Below are 12560 nucleotides of genomic sequence, written 5' to 3'. Positions count from 1 at the left end.
TGATACCAATGCAACACAACTGCTCCTAACTGACAGTAAACACCACTGAATTGGTAGGATATACAGGAAAAGTTAGAGTAAAGAAGTACCTTGTATATTAGGAAAAGGCAGGAGTGGAAGGTCATGGGCTGGACCTACAACAGAGACTTGTTAGGGACTGCACAAGGACAGGAGGAATCAATTCTTTTTAGAATTCAGCTGAGTAATAAAACTCTGGCTGTGTATTCTATTTCAGTAAAATGAAGTACAAATCATGAATGAATGCCAAGTACAACTAGAGCCCTTATATAGGTATGGCCCAGGTGAGTACAAAGCAGTATTGATTATGGGATTACCTCCTAGGATGCCACCACGTGGCAACTTATGGTATCCCCTAAAGAAAGGACAAACACTTACAAGCCAATAAAGGCCCTTTCCACTAACTTTAGCCTAAGTTTAGCCTAAGTAAAAGTAACCCTCTGTTACAGATGGATAGATGCATGCTTACCAGTAAAAAGTTGCCTCACAGGTTTTGGCTCAAAGGTGAGGTCATGTGTGCAAACTATGTTTTGAATCGGGCTCCCACAAAGGCTTTGAAGACAATCACTCCCTTTGAGGCATGGCATGGGAGAAAGCCTTCAGTGGATCACTTCAGTGTTTTCGGTTGTGTTGCATATGCCCACGTGCCTGTGGAGTTTCGACATAAGTTGTCAGATAAGGCACTTAAATGCATTTTTGTTGGGTATAGTACACAAAGCAAAGGCTATCGTCTCTACAATCCTGCTTCTCGCAAGATTTTTGTGAGTAGAGCTGTTATATTTTCAGAGAATTCAGCGCATACACATGCTGAATTTACTATCCCAGATTCTTCAAATGATCTTTTTGAGGAGATGCTTCCTATAGCATTTGGTTCCCCACCTAAGGCTCATGCTGAAAATCAGAATTTACAGCAACCTCCTCATCCACATGCCCCGATTCAGCCACAGGCTAATTTTGTACCTCCGCAGGGTGTGGATGAAGTTGTCAGGCAATAGATTCAAGAGATACATGCAGCCAAAACAGTCCCGAATTGGTTACTACAGAGAGTAGGCTTGAGGCCCCATTGCCTGGCAGGACTCATAGTGCAGTAAGGCACGCAGGGGTTAAGACAGCTTATGCAAGTACTCTTCTTGATAAAGAAGAACTGGACTCTTTTGAAGAAGCAAAGGATAATGTGCATTGGATGCATGCCATGCACAATCAATTGCAGTCTATTGAGAAAAATGTCATGACAAGAGAAATGATTATTTAGTTAATTAATAGTCATTAGAACTTTATTATTGTTAGGCGCCAATTTGATGGTGCGGTTATATGTTTGTATTTATGATCGATCAAGCGGTGTAAATAGTACCGCCAAAACTATGTAACATTGGCCAATGATTAGTAATAAAGATGTGCACACATGTGTCTAGGTCCTAGGGGCAATAGGAAAGGGAAAGGGTGCATTAGAGTGCATTGAATAGTAGGTGCATGGGTCATAGGCTAAGGGTAGGTGTAAATGGGAAGATGGAACTTGAGTGATCTTAAGGGACATTAATGAAAGGGTATCACCCTTTCATTGTGAATCTCACGTTGCATTCTTTCTACCACATTGCATTCATCCGTCATCTCTCTCCCACCTTGCATGTAGGTCGAAAAAGAAACAAGTAGTCTCACGAGGGCGCTCTTCCCCATTGGAGGGCCAATCGGCATTCAAATTCTGCATGCATTGCACACATTTGCATTTTCGAAAAGTGTGGATCTTCACATTTGGTATCAGAGCGGTGACGATCCATGAGCGGGACGAGAAGAGGGCGACAGTTGCGAACGACGGAAGTCACAAGAGAGGTTGCGGAAAAGGATCACGACTGACCGATCTCAAGGTTCTGAGACAAGGGATTTTTTTGAAAAATTTTGGCCTTCAATGGTGAACGGGGTGTCCTCACGGAGGGGATTTGCCCCCCCCAATGTGAATGTACCCTTAAACCGTGAGAAAAAGGGATTCCCGTTCTACCCAAACGGAAAGTCGGATCGGAATAAGATTTTAAGGGAGTGATCCACCCATCAAGTACCCCCTATAACGGTATCCAGAGCTCCAATCCGCTCAAAACAAGTAGCCCAAAGGGAGCGTACCAGTTTACAGCAGAAATACAAGAAGAAAAGCTTGAAAGAGAAGGGAAAGGAGGTCATTTAAGTGTCTTCTCAACACAAACGAAGCGGGAGTCGGATAAGTACCACCACCTCTACAACACTTGAAGTTTGCTGTAAAATAAACCTTCTTTTTTGAAATTACAGCAAGACATTTTCTCTCTTGTATTACTAAAAGGAAAGAATGGAAGGGGAAGGGACATATAACAATGAACTTATTCCTTTTCCTCCATTACCCCAAGGAGAGAGAGAAAGAACACCTTCACCCCCTCTTGAAGAGGATGGATTAGGTGAGAGTTATACACATCTTGAGTATGATAACCCACAAATAGATTTACAGCAGTCTCTCCTTCAAGAACCTCCTGATAGGGAGTTCTCCTTTCGTAATGAAAGAAGAAATGAGACCAGCCAAGAACAAGGTGATGAGTTCACGCCTTCAACTCAAAACCCAATACACATGGATTCTAATCCAAGTGCAAGAGGAAGAGAGGAGACTCCTGTTGATAAGCTGGTTTTCCAGCTTAGCAATATGATTGAGCAGTCCATTATGACAAGATTAGGGACTAAGAGGACTTTAAACTTCGGGGATGAAGAGTTGAGTAACCCTTCTAAGAGGTCCAAATTCCAACCGCGAGAGACAATTGAGTTCCCCAAATATGATGGGGCAAGGGAGGCTGACAAAATCCTCAATTGGATTCGTCATTTTGAGCTATACTTTGCCCATCAAGACAAGACCGAGCAAGAGAAGCTTGCTCTTGCCACATTGCATCTGCAGAAGGATGCTCTAATGTGGTGGTCCTTGTCACAAACAGGAAAAGAGCCTATTCATGAATGGGCTAAATTTGTGGAGCAACTGAAAACCACTTTCATGCCACCGAGGCATGAAGAGAACCTAACCTTTCGTTGGGAGAGGTTTAGGCAGTTCGATAATGAGAGTAATGCATATTTTACAGCCAGATTTTGGAAACTCTCTCTAGAGTTACCCGAAAAGAGTGAGGAAGATAGGAGAAAGAAGTATTTAGCAGCTTTAAGCCCAAAAGTAAGGTACGAGGTTGAAATGTTTAACCCGACCACGCTTAAGGACCTCACTAAGCTGGCTGAAATAGCCGAGAGAAAATTGAATCCTCGTAAACCCTTCAATAAGGAGTATGGGTCATCACCTAAGACCAATAATAGACCCACTTTTAGGAAACCAAACCGGTTTAAGAATAATAAAGGGAAGGGTAAAGCTCTTGTAAGGAATGTGAACAGCCAATCACGTCCTGGATGGGTGCCATTTCCTTCTATGACTGACGAAGAGAAGAGGAAGTTGATTAAGGAAGGAAAATGTTTCGGTTGTAAGAAACATAAGCCAGGGCACGTATGGCATAAGTGTTCCGTTCTCTTGGCTAAGATTGCCAAGACGAATTCAATAAAAGGGAAAGCCAAGGCATCCAAGCAGGAGGGTGAGGCTTCTACCTTGTCACCCTCGAAATCTACTGTGACTATTGAGCCAATAGTGAATGCTGTCCATTCAGCCAATACCTTTGGGCCTCATGATCTTTTTAAGGTGTATGGATTCGTGATTATGACTTAGTAAGTGATAGATTGGCAAAATTACTCCATCTTAAACCAGAAGCTATAAAAAACATGTCGCTTTTAGGAGCTTTTAGGGGACACAATGAAGAAGACACATCCATAGTACGAAATATTCCTTTTCGTATACAAAAATATAGAGATCGAAGGGATTTTCTAGTAGCCCCTTTACAAGACGTTGACATGATACTAGGTAAACCATGGCGGTATGATTTTAACCCTGCTATTCATCCTCATACTCATCATTGTTGCTTTGTACATAAGGATGAAAACATAAGAATTGTAGGGGATCGGGACGTGTATACAATTCCATTGATTACTCCTACCCAAGCGAAAAGATTGGTAAAAAGAGGGGTAGATTGTAATCTTGTGTATATACGGGATTCACGAGATCTTCATATCTCAAAAGAAGATCGGAAGAGAAATGAGTTCCTTAGAGCTTATGAGGATCGATTTTCAAGAGATGACTCATTCGAATTGCCATGGAGAGAGAAGATGATCATGCCATAGACTTAGAGCCAGGACCTTCTCCTCCATGTAGAGCCCCATATAGGATGAACAGGATAGAAATGGAAGAGGTAGAAAAACAAATTGAAGATCTGTTGCAAAAAGACCTGATTCGACCAAGCAGTTCTCCATTTGGAGCACCTGTATTATTGGTTAAGAAGAAGGATGAATCATATCGTATGTGTACAGATTACCGTGCTTTGAATAAACTTACGATTAAGAACCGGTATCCGATTCCAAGAGTGGATGATTTATTGGATATGCTTAAAAGTGCTAAAGTTTTTAGCAAATTGGATTTGAAATCTGGTTATCATCAACTTCGTATGAAAGCTGGGGATGAACTTATATAAGACTGCTTTTCGCACTCTCCCTGGACATTATGAGTTTTTGGTCATGCCTTTTGGCCTAACTAATGCTCCAGCCACTTTTAGTAGGCTGATGAGAAGGGTTTTGCGACCCTACTTGGGAAAATTTGTCATAGTCTTTTTTGATGACATTTTAGTGTTCACCCAGAATGAGGAAGAGCATAAGGATCACCTTGCTAAGGTGATGGAGCTCCTAAGGAAGGATCAATTGTTCCTAAATACCAAGAAGAGTGAGTTTTTCAAGACAGAAATAGAGTATTTGGGACACATTGTGTCTGCCGAGGGAATTCGGGTTGACCCTAAAAAGGTCAAGGCCATAATTGAATGGCCAATACCCAAAAACATACATGAGCTGAGATCCTTCCTAGGGATGTGTAGTTATTATCGCAGATTCATTAAGAATTTTGCACGTCTTGCTTCCCCACTAACAAATTTGTTGAAGAAGCATTCCTTGTATGAGTGGGGAGAGGTTCACCAAGTAGCTTTTGAGGAGCTTAAGAGAACATTAGTGACTGCACCAGTGTTAACACTTCCGGACATGGACAAAGAGTTCTTTGTTGTATGTACGGATGCAAGTGGTACCTCGATTGGGACAGTGTTGATGCAAGGAGGGCATCCCATTGCTTATGAGAGTAGAAAACTTCAAGGGGCTGAATTGAAATATATCACGTATGAGAAGGAGTTATTGGCAGTCATTCATGCTCTAAAGTTATGGAAGCATTATTTATATGGTTCTGCTTTCAAGATTAAGACTGACCATCAAAGTATCAAGCACTTGTTTTCTCAACCCATTGTCTCTTTAAGGCAAATCAAATGGGCTGAATATATTCAATCCTTTGGGCAACCAAATATCGAATATCAACCAGGAAAGGAGAATTTAGTAGCTGATGCTTTGAGTAGACGGCCCCAAGTTAATCACGTTTCTGTGATTAAGGAGAAATCATTAGGAGCAATGGTTGAAGCTTATCCTTTAGATGAGGACTTCGCTGACATTTATGAGAAGATTCAGCGTAATGAGGTTGGGGATTTAGAGGCTTATTCCATCGTGGATGGATACTTATTTTTGGGATGTGCCATATGTGTACCCAAAACATTTCAGTATCTAGTCATGAGTGAGGCCATTATTTCATGGTAATCGTTTACAAAAACGACTACTTGAAGAAGATACTCTAGTAGAAAGAAGATATTCATGTAAACAAACAAGTACTATAAGACTGGCCCAGGTCAGCCCCATTCTACATCCTCCAGCCCCAATTTGGAGCAACCATTGGGCACACCAGATACAGCCTTATGTAACAGCACTAAGAGGACCTCATAACAAGCTCAGTCTACATCTACTCCAGCCCCAATTTGGAGCAGCCATTTAGCACAGCAGATATATAACAGCACTTGGACTAAGAGGCCCTCACTATAAGCTGGTATCTTCATCTTCTTGCAGCCATAAGAAGAGGTGTTGAGAGCCACCTTCAGGCTTCATCAGAGCATTGTGTTTTTCTGCTCTTGCAAATATTCTCTATCAGAGGGAAGCCAAATGATATGTTCCAACCCCCCCCCCCCCCCCTCTCTCTCTCTCTCTCTCTCTCTCTATGTTAATCATCTTCAATGTTTATGCGAGACTTCCACTGCCAGTGGCATATTGGCCAAGCATGTGTATGCATGAGGCAAGAATTAGCCATTTTCTGTCTGTTACACTCCGACATACACACCTTAAATAAAAAATAGGACCAAAATTAAACAAATTTTGCGAGGCACATGTTAACGTACATGACAAAAGACAAATATGCCTTACCCATAGGCCTAGCTCGGTGAAAGGATAAGCTTGTCAGGAATGCATAAAAGCAGATGGCCAAACTACTTATTTTGTTATAAAACAAAGCAAGTTCATCATATACATGGACAATACATATTACACAAAGAATCAAACTAGGAAAACGGATATAGAACATACGAGTTGTATTTTCCAGCTCTAGCAACACCTCTTGGGTGCGTGTTTCGGCTGCACGTTGGGCAACTTCAGCTACCCTCTTCTCTGCTCGCACCAATCCTGCAGAAGCAATCGCAGCATCAAGCTCCTTCTCCAATGCTCGTATCCGCCTCTCCTGTGCCTACATAACACTATCGTGCATCACCAACTCCTGGGTAGCTAATACAATGCACTTCCTGACTGCACAATAAAGATAACAAAATAAGGCAACTGATCCGAGCATGCCAAACATTTCAATAACGCCTCTGATATGGGCTGCCAAAGTCTTCTGCAAAAAGATAGTACATCATGCAAATGCAGCACATATTGCTTGTCATGGGCATTTGGAGCCCATGGCATGGCTCCTACGTGGCAGTTCTGCCGCCCAGCAGCAGGTCTCTGCAAGAACAGGAGGAACATCAACCTGTACAGCTGCTGACGTCAGCAGCACAGACCAGGTCTGCACAGTTCAGGTCGGCAGTACAGCAGGTATACCCTGTACCCGACTACCATGCTGCAGGTCTGGAATGGTCAGAACCCTGCAGCAGCAGCCAGGTCACATGAGGCCTAATTGGCAGGCAGCAGCAGGAGTCAGATCAGTCTGCAGGCTACAGACTGGATCATTCCTCCAGCAGTCGCATTCCCCCTCAAGTCCAGTATCCCTCAGAGCAGCAGGAGCCCCAGCAGAAACAGCAGAAGCTCCAGACAGCCCCGCAGCAGTCTGCAGAGCCACTCCAGCAGCTACAGTCAATGCAGCAGTCCCAAGAGCCCAAACAACTCTAGCAGCAGCAGTCACAGCAGCCTCTTCGGCAGCAATTTGCAAGGATCCCTTCTCTCATGGGGATAAGTCTCCCATAGCCTCTACAGTAAAACCTCAGCCTATTGCTTCAGTACATCCCTTCAATGGAAACTCAGACATGCCCTCTTCAATTAGGAAGACAACAGATGTACAGAGGGATATTACTAGTGATTGCCACGCCCCAACATAAAGAATGAAGATAGTAAATAGCATAGCCATGATGTTTTAATCATAGGATGATGACTCACTCTGCCACAGGTTATATGCGCAGCCTCGTACACTGCCGGGCTCCTCATTGGGCTTGACCGCTCCACCAGCTTCCAAAGGATCATTGTAGTAATGCCACACCACAGTTTCCATGCTCCATGGGCTCATACATTTTGATGTATTAGTGTTTCTAAGATTATGTTGTATTTGTCTTAGGTGTTGATGCCCGCTTAGAGGCTCCACCCATTAAACTCATTGTATCAGGTTCTTTCAGTCTCATAGACTCTTTAGTCTTTCAAAGAATTTTAATGATGTGTTTTTTCTTTCTCGCAGCAGCAACAGCACGATGCATTTATTTTCTTGTCTCAGACACCAACTGTCACCAATTGGTGCTTCTCTCAAGAAATAAAGAGGAATCTTTATTAGATTTGACTTCGGACAAACAAAGTTGACTCTGGTTAGCTAGAACAAGTTTTATTTACTTTGCTTCGCTTTGGTAAAAGAGAACTATGGGTACGCCCACAGGGGATTAGGATTAGTCCAAGAACCAGAATGCATGCACTTGACTTAACCCTCTAATGGGTTAAAGTGTTACATATTGTTTGTGCAAGGTGCAAGACCTTGGAGAGTGCTGAATTCCCCCACCTTTTTAAGGGAAAAAGAACAAGACAAGTGGCGCCCCAATTAAAGAAGGGCCCACTTGAGTGCTTTTGGAGAAAGCTCGACTTTCTAGAGAAAAGCGCCTATTGTAAACAAGAATAGCAGGCCCAGTTTTTAGAAACCACATGCTTTCTAGCTGGCTGGCCTAGTCTATAAATAAGGGCCTCTAGGCTCCCAGTTGAGAATTGTAGTCAGTCTCATGCTCCCTCTACAAGCCAGTTGTACAAAGTTTTCTATTGCAATAAAGTCCTTGGTGGGGTCCAACCCTTATTTTTGGGCCCTAGTGCTGTGTTTTTCTCTCTCTTTCCCTGCTCTTCCACCCCTTCCTCAATTGCGATTTCAGTTGTAGCACTCCCTTTAAGTTCCTAAGCTGTTCCAACGTTCTCCAACCCCCAGACGTGGTGGAAATTGAAGTGCGCTTTGCTCCTTGGTGTTGCAAATTGTTCCTGGTTGCTGTGATTTGGTTTTCAGTCACCTGTTCTTGAGGATCAGGTGTGAATTGACAAGAGGGGCTGTGGTTTGCTTATTGGAAGCTGTGCTCGAGGTTCAGTTAAAGTTTCCGCAACCTTGTGTTGGGTATGGATGCTCGTTTTTAATGGCCCCACCTCTTAGCTTTCATGTTTTTTTTCAGTCTCATAGACCCTTCGGTCTTTCATAGACGCTAATAAACTCTGTGTGTGTGTGTGTGTGTGTGTGTCCTTGTAGCTAGAGGTCCCACCTTTTGAGACTGATTCTTGTAATATAGTCTTTGATGGATTTCACCAAAAGACAGAGAGAGAGAGAGAGAGAGCTATGTACATAGACACTAAACCTTGCATTAGTAGACTCAATACCCTGTGGCTTGGCTGCCTCCTGCTGCTCTCTGATCTGTCTGATACCATGAAAGAAAACAGGGGAGGCTCACTTGACTGTGATGCCCTCCCACAAACACGGATAGGATGCACACAAAATGAATTGCAGTAAATGGAATGCCAATCACTCGCTACAATGGATGCATCAAACTGAAATGCAGCAACTTAACTGCAGTCTGCAAATAACCTCACAGAGTAGCTGAGGTGTGAGAGAGAGGCTTCCTGAGAAGCTTCCTGGTGGCTTCTCTCAAGTCAGGGCTTCAGCTCCATCCTGACTCAATGTACCCAATTGCATCAAACACACGCAAGAGATGCAATACCTGCATCTGATTGGATGCCCTATACTGAGTGACATGGTGAGTGGATGCTTGTAGGGCTTGCCACGTCATTTGGTCCCTTAAACTCCTCTAACCCCTGTCCATGACATAACACCATGAGTGTCCTAACCTAGAACCTAGCTCTACCTACCACTCTTTCTTACCTTTAATTAATCACATCCAAAATTATATATCTAGATGAATCCAAGAACATGCCCAAACTCATCCTCTAAAAATACAACACGGTGTGCAGTTTCAATCTCACGATAGGCGCCCAGATTATGGGCGGTGTGGCTGGGAGCAGAAATGGAGCAGATTTGGGGGATATTTATAGGCCCCAAGGGTCTGCCCTGATCCTCCAGTCCCCAAACTGATTAGGCCAGCAGAACCCTAATTCGGTCAGCCATTTCCAGGAGGTCTTTTGCCCTATGTTAGGCCCCTGATGGGGAATCAGAAAAGCATTGCAAAAGCTCATTGCAGGCCGTATTCCAGCCCTTCAGGGTCCTCCAACTGTTGGAATCAATGCCAGCTTCTGTGTGTCAACTGCATGCCATGATGGATCACACTCACACTTCTAGCAGTCAGTCTCAATCTACGGGTTAAGATACGACAATATCAGCATAGTTCTAAATCAATACGTCTCCCGTACAAAGCGGTTATACACAAGGCAAGTTGGACAAGTTAAGGCATGAGGTATCCTTACAACTATATGGCGGGCCTGATTAGCACTAGAAGAAGCCTGGGCAAAAGTCTCCTCATCCTTGTAGACAGCTTGCTTTAGCAAAAGCCTTTGTAACAGATCTACGCCACTTTGAATCTCGCCGATGTTAGACAAAGCAGCAGTCCAACGTTCCGAGCCTCCACCGCCACTCTCCACGTGATATTGCGAGTAAGCGACGTTGCTGGAACCATGCTCTAAACCTACATCTGGAACCTGAGCTCTGGATCGTGAAACGTCGTCCATCCTCTGAAAAGCCGATCGATGAAAGTCGAATCTGCCAAAATCGAAAAGGTTCGTTGCGGAAAGTAGCCCCTCAAGAAAAAGAAGAACACGAAGAAGGTGGCACACGCACAAAACGCACCGAAATAGTCACAAATCTGTAATTGTGAAGTAGCAAAAATGGCTTGGTGAAGTAGTGTGTCTGATCATGATTGGGCATAAATTACGTCAGTTCTGGATCCCAGCAGAGCGAATTAGTATAGAGCCACCGGTCAATTTTCTACTCGGGAAGTGCTGACCAGGCGGTGCTTACATGGCAGATTTTGATTTGACGTGGCACGGTGGGGTTTCCATTTGTCGATCCTTCGATTCCGCTTTTGATCACATGGCTAAAAGGTGAGCGGTTGTTTATGACCCATCTCTTCCGTTCCTCCCTGCTTTGTTCCCTATAGGATGCACATTGCATAGGAGATCTTTCAGCGGTCCAGCTAGTATTATTTTTGGCCTGCTACTACAGGGAGGCCTAAGTGAAGGCGAAGACGATTCAGAAGCAAAAATGGCCATTTTATATATATTTTTTAATCACGATTTTTTCTTGCTATTTTTCTTATCCACATTTCCAGGGCCTCTCTCTCTCTCTCTCTCTCTCTCTCTCTCTCTGTGTCTCTCTCTGGTCCAGCTAGTAGTGTTTTTGGCCTGCTACTATAGGGAGGCCTAAGTGAAGGCAAAGGCGATTCAGAAGCAAAAAATGCCATTTTTTATTTTTTCTAAATCACGATTTTTTCTTGCTATTTTTCTTTTATGAAAGTTCGTGAGATCAACAGCCAAATTTGTCCTCCGTTGACACCAGTTGTTGAGTGACGAAGGAGAACAAGAAGGAAGAGGGGAGGGCATGAATACATTCCAACAATACTTTCTTGTTTTCTTCTTCTTGTACTCAAGAAGATCAAGGCTCAATTCTCTTTTACATTTGTTAATTCAATGTAGCCTTGGGGTGTGTGTGTGTGTGCGCTTTTGTGTTTTTGTGAGAGAGGGAGAGAGAGAGAGAGGGGGGGGGGGGAGGTTTATAGAATTTTTGTATGTGGTTTTGAGAGAGAGAGAGAGAGAAAGAGAGGTGTAGGGGTTGATCGATGCTAGGGGAAGATGAAAGGGCATGAATATCTAAGGAAAGGAGATGAAAGAAAATGAAGATAATGGAGGAACGAAAGAAGGTAGATTTGAGCAAGCAAGGAGAGATTTTCCTGAAGGAAAAGAGGTAGTGTGCACCCTACTATAGGTCAATCAATTGCCATCATGCAACCTTGCATGTAGACACATATGCTACACCCTCCTTTCCCTTCAAGTAATTGACTGATTTTAGCATATTCCTTAAGTTAGGGTACATGCTGGCGCCAATCTTACGTGCATTTTGGGAGATAGTGGCATGTGAAGTTTTGTATTTTTGTGCCTCTAGCCTCTATCTATAGCATGCATAGAAGTGTACGTGCCATTTTTAGAGAGATAGAGAGAGATTATGTGTGTATGTGTTAACACCTCTAGCTACGGGTTTTTTTGTGTGTGTGTGTGTTGAGATGTGCATTTCGAGAGATAGTGTCATTAGTCATTTGATAAACCCTCCCCCTCCTCTCTCTCTCTCTCTCTCTCTCTCTCTCTCTCTCTCTAGCTATGGTTTTATGTGTGTGTGTGTGCGTGTGTGTTGAGATACACATTTCCAGAGGCAGTGGCGTTAGTCATTTGATAAACCCCTCGCCCCCCCCCCTCTCTCTCTCTCTCTCTCACACATTCACAAATCTTGCATGGCGCTCACATTCACACACAAATGTAAAAACATAACATTTATAATCCTTACAAGCTATATGTATATCTAATCAATTGTGTGTGTGTGTGTGTGTGTGTGTGCGTGTATGTGTGTGTGTGTTGTGTGTGTGTGTATGTGTTAACACCTCTAGCTACGGGTTTTTTTTGTGTGTGTGTGTGTTGAGATGTGCATTTCGAGAGATAGTGTCGTTAGTCATTTGATAAATCCTCCCCCTCCCCCCTCCTCTCTCTCTCTCTCTCTCTCTCTCTCTCTCTCTCTCTAGCTATTGTATTTCTATGAGAGAGAGAGAGAGAGAGAGAGAGAGATGTACAGTTATACGAGCGCCCTTGAGCATCTATCTTCTATCTATTGCCTTCCCTTCCTTGCTTCATCCCATGCTCCTCCAGCACATAACAAAAATCACTTCAAACAT

At 43.4% G+C, this 12560-nt stretch overlaps 1 protein-coding gene across 4 annotated transcripts in view; it reads right to left on the bottom strand.

Moving 5' to 3' along the window:
* The window catches only part of LOC147883842 (tropomyosin), a 32751-nt gene extending 22092 nt beyond the window's left edge, over window positions 1-10659 (bottom strand). For 3 of the 4 annotated variants that reach the window (XR_015543676.1, XM_087398753.1, XM_087398755.1), the window contains exons 1-3: window positions 10472-10608; window positions 10093-10384; window positions 6541-6697 (exon numbers count right to left, since the gene is read on the bottom strand). Coding sequence is in view for 3 of the 4 variants with exons in the window: in XM_087398753.1 (XP_087254879.1) it covers window positions 6541-6697; window positions 10093-10353 (418 nt within the window). In the remaining variant the exon portion in view is untranslated. Of the gene's footprint in view, window positions 1-6540; window positions 6698-10092; window positions 10385-10471; window positions 10609-10642 lie in introns of those variants that run through there. The other variant, XM_087398754.1, reaches the window with a different exon arrangement.
* Between the last annotated feature and the right edge of the window lie 1901 nt (window positions 10660-12560).

This window comes from Dipteris shenzhenensis, chromosome 27 (genome assembly GCF_047967505.1).
Source record: "Dipteris shenzhenensis isolate YYH24624 ecotype China chromosome 27, Dip_SZ_1.0, whole genome shotgun sequence".
NCBI classification, from domain to species: domain Eukaryota; kingdom Viridiplantae; phylum Streptophyta; class Polypodiopsida; order Gleicheniales; family Dipteridaceae; genus Dipteris; species Dipteris shenzhenensis.
This window is presented reverse-complemented; position numbering and strand designations above follow the sequence as displayed.